Genomic DNA, 20,054 nt, shown 5'->3' with positions numbered 1-20,054 from the left:
ACTGAAGGATGTTTGACCAGAGATCTGTTTCCATACCTTCTTCAGATACATGAAGCGGGAGTTTTAACAGGAGATCCCAAATTAAAGTTGTTTTTACCTAAACTGAACCAGTTTAGAGAAGGTGCTTCACGTTCAGCTTTTTACATTCAACACCAGAACCAGGAACATCTTTCTTATGTCCTTGAAGCCGTTCATTGATGGGCTCCAGGTGATGGTTGGTCCAGTTCTTTCTGCACCCTGGCCTCATTAATCCAGTGAATATCAGATTTGAAATGATCCTGGTCAATGATTTAAATTAGAATGGGTTTACCTCACGTCAACATCTGATGACTTTAGGGCTCATCATCTCGTCTAAATCCAAAATGTCCTGATAAATCATCTCTTTTTATTACCAATAAGCCACACAGAAACAGGCATTTTCTCTGGTGACCTAAGTGACCAGTGCATCATGGGTCCAGTCAGAGACAAAAATCCCCATTTTTAACCTCTAACCATCAAAATGAGACTTGGCCAGAACTTCAGTGAGCAGGTCATATTTTATTGATTGCTGGTGTTGATCTTGCCTGGACCTAGTTGTATATGTTTAATCATTTTATTGATAATCATGCTCCTTTTCATCATTGAAGCCTAAAGGGTCGAGTCGCTCCTTGGTTTACCACCGACTTACACAAGGGAAACCAGCATTGGGCACAGAGCAAGACATACTGGCTTTGAGGATCGCAGAAGAGGAAATGATCCAAGCCCATACCATGATACAGCCTCCTACCATAACAGAGCCTGGTTGCTGACAACAGGCTGGATGCTCCTCTGCCAACAAACATCTGGAGAACTGACGTTTGTTCTCCCTGTGTGATGGTCCAACACACAGTGGGACACAGATCAAGCAAATACATGAAAATCATGTGCATTGAATATATTCGCTTTATACTTTAGCTCATTTCTCGGTTAGCGAAACTAAAGGAATCGTGTGAGCAGCTCATTTTTAAACTTTCCTGCATATTTTATATTGAAACAAACCAGCAACTTTCCACGTCTGTGACTCCAGATCCGATAAACAATCTTTGATTCAGATGTTGCCCTGTGATGGACTGGTGACCTTTCCAAGGTGACCCCGCCTCTCGCCCCTGGACTGCTGGAGAGAGGCACCAGCTCCCCGTGATCCGTGATGGAATAAGCCGTATAGAAGATAGATGAATGAATGATAGGGAAGTCTGCAGGAGATCACCCTTTAACATTTGGTAACTATAAAACAATTTATGAATTCAGAAATAAAACTGATTGGGAAACATGTATCTCCTGACTCGCTGCTCAGTGAAAACATACATTTGTCTCCAGATTAATTAGCAGGTTGTGTGAAGTTCAATAATATTTGCAAGAAGTGAGAAAATATCAGATATCAAGAAATCTGTTCTTCTAATTCAATCAAACATATTTCAGAAAAACAAAATAACTAAACCAAAGATCAGAAAAGACCCCCAAAAAAAATCAACTAACAGAAAGCAGAAACATCTTCTTGTACAGTTAAGCTGGAGTCCCCAGACCAACGCAGCGCGGTGCGCAACTGAAGTGGAAGTTATTCATGTTTTCAACATTTTTTAGCAAATCAAAAATCTGAAGAGTGTGGCATGCAAATATATTCAGCTGCTTTTGTTGTGATGCCTCTAAATAAAATCCAGTTCAACAACAAACCCCAAAATAACGGCAGCTGGACCTACTGCAGAGATTCTGCAAAGTTCTGACTCAGTGGGGGTGAATACAAATACATGTCACACGTTTCAGAGATTTATTCATTTAAAACATGTTTTTTCTTCCTTCCATTTTATGCGCTACTCTGTGTTGATCTGTCAGAAAATCCCAACAAAATTCACTCGGTTGAAATGTGACAAAATGTGGAAAACTTCACGGGGTGTGAATGTTTTCCAGGTGCTGTATCCCCCTAATATTTTAAAGCAGAAAATATTTCTCCCAAACACACAAATCAACTTGTTTCAATGTCTTTACTCAAAAAATTAAATACGACAAAAAGGCTCCAAATAAGAGAGAAAACAGTTTTCTTACAGTATCAGGATTCAACGCTAGTTTTTAAGTGCAACCTGCAGAGATTTCTTCCTTCGTGTTTCCAGAGTCCGACAGACCCACTGCAGAGTTCCGACCCGTTATTGCTGTTGTTTGAAAACATAAAGGAGGAACTGACAGAAGGGGGCGCTGCAGCCCACACATGGAGACTGAAATGAATACGCTTCATCACATCCACACTGACACACTCGGTACCAACAGTGGTGTTTGGATTCCGGTCGTGCTCCAGAGTTTCCATGATCACTCACGGGCTTTTTGGCCCGGTCCGTTCCGAAAGTTCAAGTTCTGCATATTTTATTTACTTGGCATTACACAAACATTACAACACATGACAGCGGGGTCACAGATCTGCACATATTAATGTAGGCCAGAACTTCATCAGCACCATCAGCAAAGGCACAGTCTGTAACGGTCACATGGGTCCAAAGGGACACTTCAGAACCTTCCCTCTCTAATAAAAACAGCTCTGAGGCAGAACAAGAAGAATCGGATCCATCATGTTGTTGAACCTGCAGCAGAATCCTGTTTGGAAGATGATGTCTGGTTCTGTTCTGGAGTCCAAAGGGTCACTCACTAAGTCAGAACCTGGAGTTTAAACCTTGATCTGTGCCGCAGTAACATACATTTCGACTTTTAATAAGCACCTCTTTTAAAGTTTTACAAGATAAATGAACAAATATGGAACATCAGCAGAAAACGGATCAGCGAATAATTTGGATTCGTTTTCAAAAATGAGCAAAAAAAACCAAAACATTTTGTTTATTTTTTAAATATAAAATAAATTAAATATGAGCTGCTTTTTATTTTCACACTCAAAGTTAGAAGGAATAACTAAATAAAATTTATAGCAAAGAATAAAATGCTGTTTATTATCTGTTGTTCCGCTAGATGTCGCCGTTCTGGCAAAGATCCACCGGGTTGGATTCTTCTGGTTCTGAGGTGGAAAAACCAGCCACGTCATCCACAGAAAACTCTGCATTAATCTGTGAAAACTGGCATGAAATGTGCTGGAGACACCTGGACCCAACCTGGAGCTACCTAGAAGAACACCCCCGGCTCGATTGTTTCATTTCTGTTTTCCAGGGATTTCATTTTTCACGTATTTAAAAGCAAAACTTTTACAATTTGTTTTATCTCTACTTGTCCCTTTACTGAAAGAAAATTGGCTCAAAATTCAATTATTTAAAAGCAAAAGCCAGTTTCTGAAAATAAAATCTATTTATGAAAGAGATGCACGAACCTAAATCTTTCCGTTAAAAGTTCAAAATTCATGAATTTAGAGTTAAAAGTTTTCATTTGAGCCGTTCTTTCATACCTGAACCTGATTGGACGGTGGTGGTTCAAACTGTCCAATCACAGTTATGGCGTTTCAGATAAACTGCTGCAGGTTCTGAAACAGAAACTAAACTAAAAACAAAACCAAAAAACTCCATTTGGAGTAAAAGTCAAGAAACGGCACCAGAACGTTGTAGAATTGCTTTGTAAAACCCACTTTAGTCCCAGAATCAAACCATCCACCATTTCATTTGTGAAGGAGTCATCACCGTCCAGTCAGGTTCAGTTAGGTCCAGGTTTAACTCCAGAACTAAAAGGTCAGAGTGGAAGTCATGGCGGAACATTTTTTAAACAGAACCTGACCCGAAACAAAACAAAAATCAAGGATTTTTCAAACTTGATCTCAGAATCTGATTATTATCCCTAAATTCTGTTCTTAAATAGGTTCTTTCAGATAAAAAGTGGCTAAACGTGCATTTGGTTCAAATCTATAATTATAAATATGTCTTCATGCGGACCTCAAAATGCTTCAATTTGAGGAGCTTAAAGGCATCTGTGAGAGAATGTCCTGCCTAAAGGTTCTGGAGGTCCATTCTCAGTCCCAACCTTCAAATACAATCGAACATGTTGAACACGTTAGATGCAGACGCGAACAAGCGGTTCTGATGGTTTCATGGTTTAGAACCTAAAAGAGCATCTGATGAAGCACCAGAAACGTTCAGAGCCAGAACACGTGTGATCTGATTCTTACAGCAGCTGGACGTGGCGAGCCAATCGGCACGAAGCTGCGAGCGAGCAGGCACGTAGGTTTGGTCCGAGTGATGAAGCTCCGACAGCTTCGTTTGGATTAAAGAGAAGAGGCTCAGCGGCACTGCAGCAGAAAACCCAAACATCTGATCGTTATTGCATAACGAGGCGCTGCTTATGTCCGAACCACAGAGACGGTTTCCGTCAGAAAGTCCAGTTTGAAGACATTTTCCAACCCAGCACCAACAGACTTGCTTCTCTGACACCAACAGACCCCACTACGTTTCGCCTGGCAGGAAAACAAGTTTGGTTTCTTAAATCTAAAGCTGTTAGTTTGTGACTAATGAGCAGAACCCTGTTGGGAAGAACCCGTCCAATTAAAAGGTTCCCTTCGTACCAGCTGATTTTAACCCAATCAGGCACTTTGAAAAAGACGACCCATTAGAAGGCGGAGTTGAAAACCGTTTCAGTAAACCTTATTGCACATCAGAACCGGTTCTAAACTAAAACAAGGATCTGAAATCAGGAGAATTTAAGTTAAAAAGAGAAAAGATCCATAAATATCAGGAGCAGTAAAACCCAAACGGTCCTCATCTCACGCCTGGATCACTGGTTCCAAACGCTTCATCCGGTTGTTGTTGGCAGAGTTTTCACCTCCCACCCACATAAGGCTGCTCAGCAGTTGGATCAGGACCGCTTCGTCTACAGGTTCTAACAGGCTGCTTTCTTCACAGCACATAAACCCAGAGAGTTAAAGACAATCAGGAGGGAGTAGCAGGCTTCATCACTGATCGCCTCTGGAGCTCCATGGGCATTCAGGCGAAGTACATGGTCCTCAGGGTGTCATGGTGGATCTGCACGGCCTTGGCCAGCGCCTGGGGGTCCCTGCCGTTACTCTGCCCTGAGATGTGGCTGCCCTCAGCGCTGAGGCAGACAGAAACAACAGTGAGACACGGACAAAGGACGGATCTCCACCACTGAACTGGGCTCAGCAGGACAAACCTGATTTCCCCATTTTGATCTCCACACTTTATTTTTCTTCTACATTCTAGATTAAAGATTCTAAAAATCTGTATTTTTCTTTACCTTAATAAATCTGAGGTCTAAGTTTCAAACCTTCATTAGATCAACATGATGGGAGTTTGTTAAAGTCAGAGTCCAGTTAGACCATCCATCAACTGACAGGTTCTGAATGTATCCATGAACATCAGCTGCAGCAGCGATCCGTTTTCCACTCTCTGACTCGAACTAACAACCGACTGTTAATCAGGATTTTAGCTTCCTAGAGCTAGCATGTGATAAACTACCTGAGGATGGACTGCTGGAGTTTGAGTGGCAGACGGACCATATGCAGAAAAGTGAGACTTTTAGCTGCTTCCATTCACTGCTGCTACATTTTACAGAACCACCAGTCGATAAAACGTATTCTGGCCACACAGGAGGTTTTAACACTGCAGTTATTCGCTGCAAATGAAAATTACAGGCAGCCTGGGTTTGTGTTTTTAAATGCCAGGGTAGGGTACCAGTTTGTTAGGTCTCCAAGCCACTACCTCTCAGAAACATCTCTCCTGACTTTCTCCTCCCCACTGGATACTAATGGACCATCTAGATCTTCCCATATGACCAAAGAGTATAGCTATGATGAGCTACAAGCCTGAACACACGAGAGGAAAAGTTGGATCTTTGGCACCAGCAGCGTCTCACAAAGATACAATCTGATTCAATTTCTTTTGTTTCATTCATGGAAAACATGAAGAACTGCTTGGCACACAGGAGGTGCTTTGCAAGGACTTGCTGGTTGAAAAGTGGCCACCTAGTGGTGAGGTACCTCCCTGCTTCCTGAAGACATGACCTTCACGTTCTCTTCATTGCTTGAGATCTTTGTCCTGACACGTCTTCTGCCCGGTTCTGGCAGGAACATATGAAGGACCTGCTAACCTGCTGTCCTACCGGACATTTCTATGGACACTATAGACTCAGCATGTTTAAGTGAAAGCTTGAGGGCTGATGCAGCAGATGGTGACATCAGAATAGATTTTTATCCTAACAGTTTAAAGGCTGAATGTTTTTCCCTCTTCTGTTTCCCATCCATATTTAGACCTTCAGGCCTGCAGCTGCTTCTTTTGTCCACTAATGTGGACTTAAACCTGATTTTATTTAGGAACAAACTTTCAGGCTGTCTGTGTTTCATCCAGCACTGTGGAGCTTTTTTCTGCACAAACTCAAGAAGACCTTCAGAAGACCTGGGGGCAAGCGATCACAATGTCTAGATCACAGAAAGGAAAGAGGTTCATAAAACTCACCTGTCGTGCTCTTTGTCCACCAGGTGGTAGCGAGCGCGGAAGGCCACCAGGTGGGCGTAGTAGGCCGGAGCTGGGATGGAGACTGAGCGCGTGCAGCGGACGTAGGTGTGGCACAGCTGGTAGGTGAGGAGCTGGAACTCGTCTGCAGTGAAACAGTTATCGTCCCAGAGGACGTGGTAGTGGGACGGCCGACTGGTGCCCTGCAGGGAGGAGACAGATGCCGAGCGTCCGTCACTCAACAATCAGCAGAGAAAGAGGAAACCGACTTATTGCAGGACTGAGATTTGAAAGCAGGGCGGCAGCTGGTTGAGTGTAAAGTTGAAAGTTCACCTGGATTCCAGCGTGGCTGCACAGGTAGAAGTCAAACTCATACGGATGAGTGATGTCCGTGTCCACAGTGGTTCCTGCCGGAATGTTCCCACTTCGTCCAACCTGACAGAACCAGAACCAGTTTGTTTATTCAGATAAAAACATGATCCAAACAAGGGGTGTCCAAAGTGTGGCCCGAGGGCCATTTGTGGCCCTTGGAATGATTGTATGTGGCCCCCAGCAGAGAAAGAAACAAACTTTTTTCATTTATTTTTGGGATGACGTTTTTTCAGACAAATGAAACTTGTTGAAATGAAAATGTTACCAACATAAAGTCAGTCTTTAAATGAACCCGTTGCTTATCTTTCGTTTCATAGAAACACAAACATGCAGCGAGTTTTACTCGAAACGGACCTTGGCTGACCCGTCCAGGAGCTCTGGCTGAGAGCGGCCCATCTCCTGTTCTTCTTTCCTTTTTCCTCTTTATCTTTTGAATGAATAATCATCTACAGACCCATTTACTACAAAGGTTTGACTGCTTTGTTTTATTAAAACACTGCGTGGTTAGATGTCGTTGAGGTAAAAAAAAAAGATTTCTTCGAGGCCTGCAGCTACTTCCTCTGTTTCTGCAACAGGAGGAGGTCCTCCTACAGGAAGCTGCAGACTGGTGATATGATGATTTCCTGACATGTGACTCCAGGACCATACAGAACCTTTAGTTCCTCTGAACTTCTCTCTGAAAAATCCACCAATGTCCCCTGAAGCTGCATTAGGAAAGGTAGTTTTAAACATCACCTTCTAAACCTAGAAGCTTTACAGCGACTGGAGTTTTAACCTTAAATGTCTAGTCAAACTGGTCACCTCCCAGTTTGTGGTGTTTCACTCCACAGTATTAGGTCCTGCGTCTCTCACCCGCTCGCTGCGATCTGCACAGAAGAGCCGTGTGTGATGGCGCTTCTGGACCACGATGAAGGTGATCCCTGGCTGGTACTCCTTCTCCAGACTGATGCACGCCTCCCTGATGGCCAACAGCTCGTAGTGCAGAACCTGCACAAACAGACCAACATGGAGGCCATCACTGAGCATTCTCACTTCATGCAAAGTAGGGTGTCTCTCTGAGAAGTAGGGTCTAGTTGTTCTGGTGTTTGGGTAGAGAAGGTGGCTGTGAAACATTTGACATTTTAACTCTATGTTCTCTCTTTCAGACTCTAACCTTGAAAACTGGATCAGAGTTTATCTGTTCTTTCTTTCTAGATGAAACGACTAAAGGAGCTACATCCATTAACATTTACTTTTCCTTCCCATAGAAAGTACTCCTGGATCAGTGCTTCTTTGTTCTCTTTGTGTCTCTGCTCTGTTCTCTCTAACCTCCAGTCGGTCGTGGCAGATGGCCGCTCACACTGAGCCTGGTTCTGGTTCTGCTGGAGGTTTCTTCCTGTTAAAAGGGAGTTTTTCCTCTCCACTGTCGCTACATGCATGCTCAGTATGAGGGATTGCTGCAAAGTCAACACCAGTGACTGTCCACTGTCTCTACATGCTCATCCAGGAGGAGTGAATGCTGCAAGTCACTGACTGGATGCAATCTGCTGGGTTTCCTTAGATAGAAAAACTTTTTATCTAATTTGAATAACTAACTGAATCTGACTGAACTGTTCAATGATTACGATTAATAGGAATGAATGAACCTGACTGTTGTGAAGAACTTTGAGACGACCTGCGATGTGAACTTAGGATATATAAATAAACTGGATTGATTTTTATTGAATTTTAGTTGCTCTGCTGCAGAAAATTGGCTCAGTCCCTTTTTCGATATTAATTTGGAAGAAGCCAGCTGTCATAATGTCTTCATTTAAATGTTTTTTCACAAGTTAAAGAAAGTCTCAAATCTGTCTTGTCTCCTCCGCAGCTCAGAACTGCGACTTTGTGAAGGATTAAACTGGCTTTAATGGACTTTGAATTCTTCTCTGTTTCCATCTGATCCTAATATAGATGAACACATTAGGAGTAATATTTCAATGTTTCATTGAACTGTTCAGAGGTGGCAGCGAAGGGTCACCTGTCTGAACTGCCCCTCTGACACTCCGTCTCTGTAGAAGATGATCCTGGTCGGCTTGTACCGCGTCGACTTGTAGAACTGGATCAGGAGCTCTCTCACCATGGAAGCCAGGTCCTGGATGACCTCCTGCCTGGGCTTCTGGACCCGGACGGTAGCGCAGTATCTGCTGGGGTGGGCGTCCATGCTGCCGACCACCTGCAGAGGAAGATCAGCTGGAGGGTTAGAGCGGGGTGGTGCAGACGTACAGTGACATCACAGCAGGGCTCGACATGAAGCTAGATGTTGGAGCTTTGAAGCTCGTAATGATGCTACATTTATCTTCTCTGAGATCACTTCATAACGTCTCCTTTCACCTCAGTTTTCAGGGTTTTTTCCAGAAAAGAAAACACCTTGATGGATATGGTGAAGACATCCAGGGCATTTTAAATGCTTCAACTGTAGGGGGCAACATAGAGCCACAAGCCTACTGCCCTGCTAGAGTTTGAGGAGTTTTTGTGGTTAAATTTAAACAGGATCGCAGCAGAGGATCCAGATGCATGTTTAGGTTGGTCAGACTTCCTGCAGGAATATGCCAGATGTTCTCACCGCAGCGATCGATGGCTTCTTCCCATCTCCGGCTGGAGGATGAGTGACGTCCGCTCCGAGGAAGATGATTGGCTGATGGAACACAGATGGTCTGAAGGAAAATAAAAGCAAAAAACTTCCATAAACAAAACAAGTCAGAGTTGACCATCTTCATGAGCTCTGAAAGAATGAGGAGATAGAAAACCTCCAGGAGACAGCAGCATGTGGGGATCTTACCGCTGGTTTGGAAGCAGGATGTTGTTGATTCCTCCCAGTTTGACGTTGATCTTCAGGCAGAGGTTGGACAGGGTCTGAGGGGATGTCTTCACTACGTTCTTCACCTGGACGCACTGGGTGGCCATGCCGAGCAGAGTGTCTCCGACACGCTTCACCTCCGCTGTGGGTCGGATGAACCTTCAGTTAGCCCTGATGGTCTGATGACCTCACTTCCTGCTGTCACGCAGAAATAAAATGTTTTTGTACCGTAGACCGGCGTTTTCCCAGGCAGGATAATGATGATGAGCTGCAGCCCAGCGTAGGTGTTCTTCAGGTGCCTGAACATGGGCTCCACGCTGTCGGCTCCCTGAGCATATTTACAGAAACACGGCTGGCCCTGGATGGGCATCCCAGCATCCTTCGAGATTTTCCGCAGCTGCTCCGTGAAGTTCCTGAGGGGAAAACCAGAAACAACAGTGGAAATCTCCTGGGAACACCGGAAAGAGATTGGTCAGGATCTCCCACACCTTCATCCAGGCTGGTCTGGGTTTAACTGGGTTGACCAACAGATCCTAATGAACTGAGGGACGTTGAAGCGTCCAGCAGCAGTAAATAAAACATTGGTTCTCACTTGAGGATCTCTTCTCTGCACTGCCTCTGGGTGGCGAAGCAGGCGATGGCCCACATCTTGATCTCCACTCCGGTGTGAAACTGCTTCCCCCTCATGTCCCACACGCCGTGGCTGGGCGTGGCCACCGTGCGGTTCTGCAGAGACAGCGCACGGTTGGTGCCGACGGCCGTTCGCACACATGCAGCACGTCGTGCAGGCGCCGACTGTGAGCTAACTGAGCATTTATTATTAGCGGTGCTTGGATGTGTCCCTGTGGTCGTGCATGCTCGGAGACAGACATGAAATCAGGCTGCTTCACACAGAATCCAGATGATGCATAAAAAGCAGAAATGTGTAAAAGCAAAATTCCAAACAAGCAGAATTTCTCCACAGAAAACGGGTTTTAATATTGATTTTTTTGTTGTTTGAAACTCATTTTAAGACTCAAACATGCAGAAGATATTCCAGGGTTAGAGTACATATACCCACAGTATACAGGAGGAATACTCTTTATGTTGTAACTTCAGCAGCTCTGATGTGCAATACTGTAAATATTAGATTAAAAAGCCTTCAAATAAATTCTGATTGTACTGAAGCAACAAAATCTAAACTTTCATTTGAGAACATGAACAGGAAAAAATCCCAAGTTCAACAAAATAAATGTAATAAAGTCTAAAACATTTATTCTTTAAGTTGGTCGAAATTTATTTTTCATGACTTTCTGGTTTCCTGGGGTATAAATATCACGCGACACAGAGCCCCATTTCTTTTAGACATTCCTTAAAATGTTCTGACAACCAGAAAACAGATCCTGACTGAAACTATCCTCTTACCTCCAGGCAGAGCGATAAATAAACAGATGGGTCTGCTGTGAAACTATGGGTTTAGGTATGGTGGAGGATCTGTGATGCTGTGGGCCTGTTCCTCCCAAAGCTCCTGAAAACCTGGTTAGAGTGCATGGCATCGATGAATAAACAAACACTAACTGCATGTAGGGAATCTAAACTGAAGACTGGAGTTTTCTGTAAAGGTTTTCCAACATGCGAGGAGTCATTTTAATTGAACATCTGTGGAGGAATCCAGATGAAATTCTCAGCCTAAAACAGACATGTGTGAAGCGTGATTGAAAAGGAAGGGTACCATAAAGGGTTCAGAGCTCACCCTGCCGCCATACTGCAGCATGGGGGCCGGCAGGACGCGGCCCGTCACCTGAGCCATCTCATCACGCACTCTGAACTGAAACTCCTGCACAAACGGGTCCGAGTCGTAGTTGGCACTCCTCACCTGCAGGGGGCAGGACATGGTTTGTGTTGAGCCTGAAAGATTGAGCTTCATGCAGAGTATGGTGTCTGCAGGGTTCTGTTCTCACCAGGCGGCTGATCTCCTCCTGTCGGTCCGGAGCGGACCGGGCCGTGGCTTTGATCATGGTGGACGTCTGGTTGTCTGTTAGCTTCTTAATGCAGCGCTGACCGGGAACGATGTTACACACCTTCACACAGACAAATCCAAACAGATTAGTTTAGAAGAGTTTTATTTATTTCAGATATTTTCCTAAGAACTTCTACTTTTTTCAGTCTATAAAACAGAACCAGCAGCCGGTGCTTTAATGCATCTAATGTCTTGAAACTGCAACGTCTCTCAGGATAGTTTAAACTGAAAAAAAAAACTGAACATAGAAACAGATCAATAAACCAGAATATGAAGAATACTGGAATCAGACTCAGCAGGAAAAGCCTGATTGGTGCATCTGTGAATACAATTAGAAGCTGATTTGCAGGTTTCAGTTTAAAGTTGAGCTTAAATGTAGATCATCTTTTAGACGGCAGAAGCAGGAATGCTGCTCAGAGGAATCACCATCAGTCTCATCATTTAATCAGACTTTCTAGGACCCTTGCTGGTTCAACTGGTGGAGCAGGCGCATCATGAACAGAGGCTACAGGCCTCCATGCGGTTGTCCTGGGTTCGGGTCCTGGTCTGCTTGTCTGCCCCTCCTCTCTCCTGTCAAACTCTTACTTTGGTAGGATTTTACTCAATAGCTGCTAACTGGTTATAGTTGGGGATTTTGTTGTTTCAGAGGGGCTTTGATGCTGAAACGTAGTTTATTTTCTTCTTCTGCTCCAAATAAAATCACAGGTTGACCTCCTGTAACAGCAGCATTCATCTTTCTTCTCTCTGGGTAAATAGATCGAAGCGTGTTGACGGTCCAGATGGAAATTGGTCCTGAGTGTTAATTTAATAATCATTAAACATTCAGAAGAAAACTTATATAAAACAGACAGAAATTAGCAGTAAACATTAGTGTGGAAAGGAAAGCAACTTAACGTTTCGTACTGTTAAACATGGGTGCCGTTTCTAGTCGTACCACTAGATGGCAGCAGATCGAGCAGGCTGTCCCTTTAACTTTTAGTTTGTTGATTTCCTACTAGGCTTCATGTAAATGGAGCCGGATCAACACTGAGGACTAGTCAGCTTAAGCAGACTCAGGTTTTTAAAGAGAAACATCAAAGTAATAATTCATATTTTAGACTCATTTTAGTTTCTGGAAGCTGAAGCAGGAAAACATGCGAGTCAGAGCAGATTTACTCAACTTGGTCAGAATTAAAACAGTTTATGAGACAACAGCAGAGAATCAATCAGAGGTCAGGGTTCAACTCTAAGCTCATTCATGCTGGAGCCGTGCATTTATCTCCAAATGTTTAGCTAGTGAACATTGAACATGAACTGGTTCAGTTCATTTGGACATAGAACTAGTTCTTGTTAAGATGAACCTGAAGTGCAGGATTCATGTAAGGTAGTTAAATATCCCACCGATCGACCATCCTCACCTCCAGAGGCAGGTATGTGTGCTTCTGCTCCTGGCCCACCTGCAGGCAGGGCAGGTGGGGGTATTTCAGCTGCAGGTTGTACTTCTCCCTGAAGTACTGAGCCACGGTGCGCTCCACCGTCTGGCCGTTCTCCAGTTGCAGAGGAAATCTGTGGATTCAAACCACAAGTTGCTAAACCTGGGATCGGACAGCAGAACAGATGGCATTGTGTCTTCAGAGGCGTGGTGTGGAGACATACGTCTGCAGGCTGGCCGGCCGGCGGGTTACATTACAGACCCGGTACTTCCTCCGCATGCTTCCACAGTGGGTTACTTCCACTTTAAGACCTGTGGAGATGTTGAAGGAACATCGGCAACTGAAGCTTTTCATTTTTTAACAAAAACTCATTTTCACTTATGATTAGACTTGGTGAAATTGAGGCCAAAATGTGAAGTGAAGCTTCAGAAAGCCTGGAGAAGCATTACTGAAGATCACGAAGGAAGACTGAAAGAAACGGGTTGGATCGGGACGTTCGGGCTCAGTTCCCTGAGCTGAAACCCGGTCACTTACCTTTGATCTCTTTGGTGAATTTGACTCTGTGAGAGTCCGGGAGTGAGCGCGGCTGCTCGTCCATGTTGTGGATGTCCAGCACCTCACACATGAACTGGATGACAGGCTGGGCTTTATAGAAGGCTGTGGCTGAAACTGGAGCAGCAGTGGGAGAAAGATGGAGGTGAAACTCTGAAGCCTAATGTCTGACTCTCAGGTCAATCATCTAAGTGAGACATGCTTTAAATTTGATTCAGTCACTAAACATTTTCTTGCACATGAAGAGGATTCAAACATCTGATTTCAGCAGATGGTGAAGTGATCTCACCTTGAAGGAAGAAGGTGTTTCTGTCCATCTTCTTTGAAGAACGTTGCAGCGTAAACCCCAACAAAAATCCCTCATTTTAACTTCCAGGTGTCTAACTTGTGCAGCAGAAATGTAACCGGTTTTCCCTCATAAAATCACTAACTGAAACAACTTTTAAAGATCCAAACAGCAGAGAAAATGTTCCTCTGGGGACAAAACGACCTTGCATATGTTACATGAAGCCTTCTGAGTTTATGACCAGCAGCTTTGCTAACGAGGGGTTGGAGGAGGGACTAATAACCACACCGTGATAAATAAGGTTCTACTCCAAACAAACTAATACTTTCCAGCTTTAGATTTATTTTCTGCAGAACATCTTGATCGTGATGTTGATCGATAACATCGCTCACTCTACCTAGAACTTCTCCAGATCCTCAGACTCTTGGAGGACCTCAGCATTCTTCAGGTGACAGATTTAGTTCTGGACTTAAAACATCTCTGCAAACTGTGGCAGAACTTTATTCCAGATCCATCAGAGTCACTACAGCTGCTGGCAGGTGTGAACCTGAGAAGACTGAAAGCTGAAATGAACAGTTGTATGTTTCTCCAACAGATTTGGTTGTTTGAGCTGAATCCAGATGAACTGAGTGTCGAGTTAAAGGTGGAAAAAGTTTAGAAATGATTTTTCATGGCTTGAATAACAACAGAAACCTCAGCAGATCTGCTGATGCTCCTCAGGGTGGTGGTGAAGATGATGACCCTTCACTACGTGCTTATTTGCAAGCAGAGAAGGTTTTTCATCAGGTTTTGATTTCAAGTATTAACAGCTGGACCAACCAGGCCCGATCAGAATCTACATAGATGTTTATTTAGCTAATTAACCAAACGAGAGCTCACCTGGTACCAGGTGAGCTTTAAATGCTGTTTGTTCCCTTTAAAAAGAACCGAGCTCCCAGTTCTCCTCAGATTCTACCTGAACTATCCGGGTCATCACTCACCATCGATGTTCAGCATCATCTTCCACATGGCGGGCCGCACCGACTGATGGAAACCAAACCACACCTCCCTTCCTCCCCCCAGCGGGTGGTCGTAGCCCTCAGGGGAGGAGAAGAAGGATCGTCCCACAGGGGTGTACCTGGTGGAGGGTGAGGACCAAAACTAGCACTCATCTCAGTTCCTGAGGTTCTTCCCAGACTATTTTAACACAAAAATCAACCCAACCAAATATTGTACAACATGTCAGAAAATGAGTGGAAACTGTGTGTGTGTCTGTGGGGGGGTACGAACTTCATGGAGGGCAGGTGTCGCAGGACGACGTCCACGGCGTGAACTGGATTGGTGCTGATCGGTTTGTCCAGGTCCAGCGGGTCAGGAACACTGCGTCCGGTCAGGACTTCATGCAGCAGATGCCAACTGACCAGCGACACAAATCTGATGGTGACCTTAAATGGGCGGTCCTTCCCACCTTCGCCTGGCAGGGTGACATCCAGATCCACCTGAAGAGCACCAGAGAAGATCATTTTCCTTTGAGGCAAACTGGTTCCGGCTGGTAGAACCTGCTCTAAAGTTCTGATGGATGGAGCGGACCAGTCTCACCCCGGCTGTGGCGACAGGAAGTGGGCTCGCCGTGTAGAGACTTCTCTTTCCATCATAAACTGGCAGCCGGTCACCGAAGATCGTCACCTTGAAGTGCTGCACCATGGAGTCCACCACCTCCCTGGAAAAAACACACAAAACATCCCAGTCTAGATGTTTCCCAGCAGGATGACCATCCAGCTACAAGGACAGAGGGACCTGTTCTGGTCTCTTCTGGTACCTGTTGACCCGTCGGGGACATTTCTCAGGCTTGATGTCCACCTCGTACAGGTAAACGTCAATCTTAGGGATTTCCACCTGGAAGCAGTTGGCCAGGAGCTTGATTGGCTTTCCGATGGAGCCATAGCCAGGTCGCCGTGGCAACGTAAACAAGGTGTGGGCTCCTAAGACAAGGACAAATGGAAAACTAAAGTTCATCATAAACTGACATTCCTAGAGTGCTCAGAGTTTCAGACTGAGCAGGTAGGTCATCATCTACATGCTCCCTTCAGAGGGAATCCCCTACATCACACTTCACCACATCCATGAACCTTCTCCATGGTCCGACTCTTTTCTTCTGCTGGACCTGTCCAAACCATCAGAGTCATCCCTCTGCTACCTGAGCCATGCTTCTGTCACTCTCAGGGAACATCTGAACATCTCCTCCCATTATTCGTTTAGTGCCACCACATCCAAAACAAACATCTCAGCAGCTCTCAGCACCATGGTGGGAACCTTCTCTTTGACTCCTGCAGGCCTCCTTCAGTCAGAGATCAGAACGGACACTGATCTCCATCTTCTCCTTCTCCGTCCTGCGCTTCCAGGATGGCTGACTGCAGCTGCTGAAACTCTCAAGCATCAACACAGCAGCAGGTGGATCCCAGATGTGCAGCTTGCAGCAGCTCAGCAGTTTAATAAAAAAAGCAAAAATGTCAAGAGTTTCCAATTTCTGAGGTGCAGTGAATGCACCGTGGGGTGGAGTTCAGGGTTCCTACAAAGATTTGAGGTTTAATTTTCTAGAAATATGTGCAATTATTGACATCTGAGTAGAAAATAATTGATTGGATAAACTAAACTGGTTAAAATCTGTATTATTAGAAACAATATAGTCTGGGTTTTCCACGATTAAAGACAGACGATTAAAATTCCAGTTGGTAGTCGGTGTAAAAAGAACTGCATTTTCAAAGCTTTGTTTGGCATTTAAAACTTAAACTAGTTCAAGAATCTTGGGTCCAGTTTAAAAGTCAGAACCAAAACGATCCAGCAGCCAATTATCCTGTTTGGATGAGTGAGTTTATCTGCTGGTGACTTAATGCAAGCTGGACAAGAAACTGATTTTCTGAATAAAAATCAATGGAAAAATCTCTTTAGTTTCATGAAATCCTCATTTTTATCTGAATTAAATCCAAATATTTTAAACCTAAATATATTACTTATTATTCTTATGTTGAAATAAGAAAGTCCAGAAAGTCAAATATCATCCTTTTCCAGACTGTAGGACCCTGGGAGTAGAAGATGTTACCCGTCTCTGAGACCCAACAGAACCTAGCAGATTTCTGAAGGAGAGGCTTCGGGATCATGAAGATCCAAACACATCAACAGGATCGGACTTGGCTGCCCCTTAAAGAACATGAGAGCTCCTCAATGCTCCCGGACAGAACCGCTCCAGCAGTCGGGTATAAATGAGCTGTGAGCTTGAACGCAGAGAAACTGCAGGAAGGAAGTGGTTAATGAGGAGGAACGAGCTGAAGAAGCTCCAGGATGTTGCAGATTTCCTCCTGTTAGAAACCTCAAACTCAGATGTTCCCACATCCGAACTGCAGATGAAGACCAGAGCGGAGCGGAAGCTGCCAGTTTCTCCCGACTGACCCGACCTTCAACTGGCGGGAGGAGGAGTGGGTCGAACTGGAAACCAGAGTGACATCAAACGACCACAGTTTCCACCAGTATGACTCAGAAGATCCACACATGCAGAGAACACAAAGTAAACTCAGACACAGTGGGGTCCGGTTCTGCTTGTGATGATGAGGAGGAAGAAACACGGGTGAAAAGCTCAGGAAGAGTGAAGATGCTCTTCTTTCCGCTAAGCTGTAACCATGGCGACAGCATCGACGTGGCCACGTTTTCACCACGGTAACAGCAGGCGGGCGGTAGGAAGACGTAAACAGGTGCAGAAATTAGATTTAAGACTCAGAGGATAAGGAACCATGGGAAAGATACTGCACCACGGGCTGGACGGATCACATCCAACAGTCCAGGTGAAAACCCAGAGACAACAGTAGAGATTAATTACCACTGATTAGGCTCCAAAGAGGCAGACACAGCTTTTAAATAAAGCTCCAGTAAAAACTCCAGACAGAGACACAAACTGTTTCTCTGGGAATACCGACACTGATGACAAGTTTTTATTCTGCTTTAGTTTCTGCTGCAACTAGAAAATATCATTAAGCAAATGTGCCTTTTATCATGATTTGGACATTTTCTTCATCTGTTCAAACATAAAACCTTCAACCTGAAACCTCCTCCACTTCCTTCTTAGCATGAACACACGTGTCAGTATGCTAGTTGTGGTAATCACTAACATAAGATGCTAAAATGTCATCATTTTGTCTTTGTTTAAAAATAAAACTGAAGCCCTTTCCACTGCAGAGCTGTGTAATGCTGACGGCATCCCAGACATAAACTATGAATTACTAACCATAGAAAGGATGCATAGCTCTACAGTTAAAATGAATGAATGAAGATTCTAAGACAAATCAGAGTTTCATCTCAAATATTCGGTTGAAAACAGCTGGAAGTATTTTGGAAATGATCTTGTTGCCTGGTGAAAAGAGAAACATCAGCAGTAATATGTCTTATAAAAGGAGCAAAGGAGACACTTTAATTGTTTTTAGTTGAGTTTTATCTGGATCTCTGCCTCTGGATCAGAACCTGCAGGAAATGGCTGTACGTGTAGATTTGTAGGTATGCAGAGAGAGAAAACTCTGGAACTTTGGGCTGTTTGGACTAAATCTGTGTTTTATTCATTATTTTATTGTTATTTCGACTGATCCAGAAAGTAGAATAAAATCGTTCTTAAAAGAGAAATTAGGGTCTGAGTTTATTAAGTTGGAGACCAGGAATGATCCACAAAATCTCTGATCGGTTAAGACTGCTCATGCTGGTGGAGAAAGTTCTGATTGGTTTCTTCCTTCTAATCCACAGCTGACTCCCTGGACATGAAGAGGAGCTGTGACTCAGTTTGGTTACAAAGTGGACCGTTCTGAGTCAGGATGAGCTCAGCAGCATCTGAATATCCAGCAGCTGGTGTGAAGATCATTTGCTTACAGAGAAATGATTCAGATGTCTACACCCTGAGCTCCAGATCCACCTGACTGGATCTCTGGAGCTACTGGATCTCTGGAGCTACTGGATCTCTGGAGCTACTGGATCTCTGGAGCTACTGGATCTCTGGAGCTACTGGATCTCTGGAGCTACTGGATCTCTGGAGCTACTGGATCTCTGGAGCTACTGGATCTCTGGAGCTACTGGATCTCTGGAGCTACTGGATCTCTGGAGCTACTGGATCTCTGGAGCTACTGGATCTCTGGAGCTACTGGATCTCTGGAGCTACTGGATCTCTGGAGCTACTGGATCTCTGGAGCTACTGGATCTCTGGAGCTACTGGATCTCTGGAGCTGGACACACGTGTCAGATCCAGTCTGGTGGATCTGGAGCTGAGAGGCTCAGAGATCCAGTCTGGATCTATCTCCACCTGCCTCCGACAGCCGGCTGAGGAACCAGTGGGACCGGTTTGCCTGAAACACATCCCGGTGTATCTAGCACGCACAGCACCCTCACCTGTTGTTCCGATTTCCATTCATGAGGTCTCGGACCGGAAGACCCGGCTCGGTGTAACTCTGTGTGGATCCGGGCTGCCCCCCTCCCCTGCTTCCAGCTCACAGCGGTACTACACGGTTCTGACTCGGTTCTTTACTGCCCCTCCACCTGGAAACAGAATAACAACAGGTTTATTTCCACTGTGATCAGGTTCGGACCGGCTTTAACCCGAACTAAAAGAAGTATGAGAACACCCTGAAGTTAGCCTTTGACTCGAAATTAAAGGACTATTACACTTTTTAATGCATCTGAGCCACTCTTAATCGGTATTTTTATAAAATTTGAAATGATTAGACCGCTTAAAGCCAAAATAAATTATTTTACACAATATAAAGATTCTTGAAAACAGTGGAGTTTAAATACCCAATCTAAGTTGGACGACATCTCGGAAAAGCCCTGCTTGCTTCTAAATAGTTTAGATTCGGAACTAGAGCTGATTAAATGTGGACAACATTCCTTAAAAACTGTGACACAGCCCTTTAGACGGAAGCCATCACTCAGACACCAACTTCAGCATCGAGCCGCGGCTAACAGCGTTTTTAGCTTCAAACACCGACAGCTAGCGGCTGAAAAACGACAGAAATATTTACCTCCTTCCAGGTTTAAGTCGGTGTTCCGCTGAGTGGACGTGACAAGCCGGCGCTCCTCTTTTCAGACGGGTGGTAGGAGTTCGGGAACCCGGTGTCCTCCTCCGTAAAAACCGGTCTAATCAGATCAAACGCAAACAGATCCAAATCACTTCCGGTGGGTTCTTTCAGAACAAAAGCACCTTTAGCGAGCTGAG

At 44.6% G+C, this 20,054-nt stretch overlaps 1 protein-coding gene across 2 annotated transcripts; it reads right to left on the bottom strand.

The window, feature by feature from the left end:
- Positions 1–1,978: 1,978 nt before the first annotated feature.
- ago3b (argonaute RISC catalytic component 3b) lies at positions 1,979–20,003 on the bottom strand. Of its 2 annotated transcripts, none has more exons than XM_047384554.1 (20): positions 19,861–20,003; positions 19,232–19,378; positions 15,633–15,795; positions 15,413–15,533; positions 15,104–15,312; positions 14,815–14,951; positions 13,531–13,665; positions 13,220–13,307; positions 12,982–13,129; positions 11,526–11,645; positions 11,297–11,440; positions 10,178–10,311; positions 9,814–9,998; positions 9,568–9,727; positions 9,352–9,442; positions 8,767–8,961; positions 7,623–7,757; positions 6,732–6,833; positions 6,402–6,601; positions 1,979–5,022 (listed from the first exon to the last, which is right to left on the bottom strand). In XM_047384554.1, exons 2-20 carry the CDS (start codon positions 19,248–19,250, stop codon positions 4,914–4,916), a joined length of 2,595 nt encoding a protein of 864 aa, XP_047240510.1. In that variant the 5' UTR covers positions 19,251–19,378; positions 19,861–20,003; the 3' UTR covers positions 1,979–4,913. The 2 variants fall into 2 exon arrangements, with proteins under 2 accessions (XP_047240510.1, XP_047240511.1); XM_047384555.1 differs by having other exon boundaries at positions 11,318–11,440.
- Between the last annotated feature and the right edge of the window lie 51 nt (positions 20,004–20,054).

Source organism: Girardinichthys multiradiatus, chromosome 13 (assembly GCF_021462225.1).
Source record: "Girardinichthys multiradiatus isolate DD_20200921_A chromosome 13, DD_fGirMul_XY1, whole genome shotgun sequence".
NCBI classification, from domain to species: Eukaryota; Metazoa; Chordata; class Actinopteri; order Cyprinodontiformes; family Goodeidae; genus Girardinichthys; species Girardinichthys multiradiatus.
The sequence above is the reverse complement of the archived record's forward strand: the minus strand, read 5'-3'. Positions and strand labels throughout refer to the sequence as shown.

What these genes read in the sequence shown, in the direction of transcription:
- ago3b (XM_047384554.1), bottom strand. An exon ending in GATGATGCTGAACATCGATG is followed by an intron (nt 13,666 to 14,814) that starts GTGAGTGATGAC and finishes CTGCTGCTCCAG; the next exon opens with TTTCAGCCACAGCCTTCTAT. An exon ending in CAGAGGGGCAGTTCAGACAG is followed by an intron (nt 7,758 to 8,766) that starts GTGACCCTTCGC and finishes CTGTTTGTGCAG; the next exon opens with GTTCTGCACTACGAGCTGTT.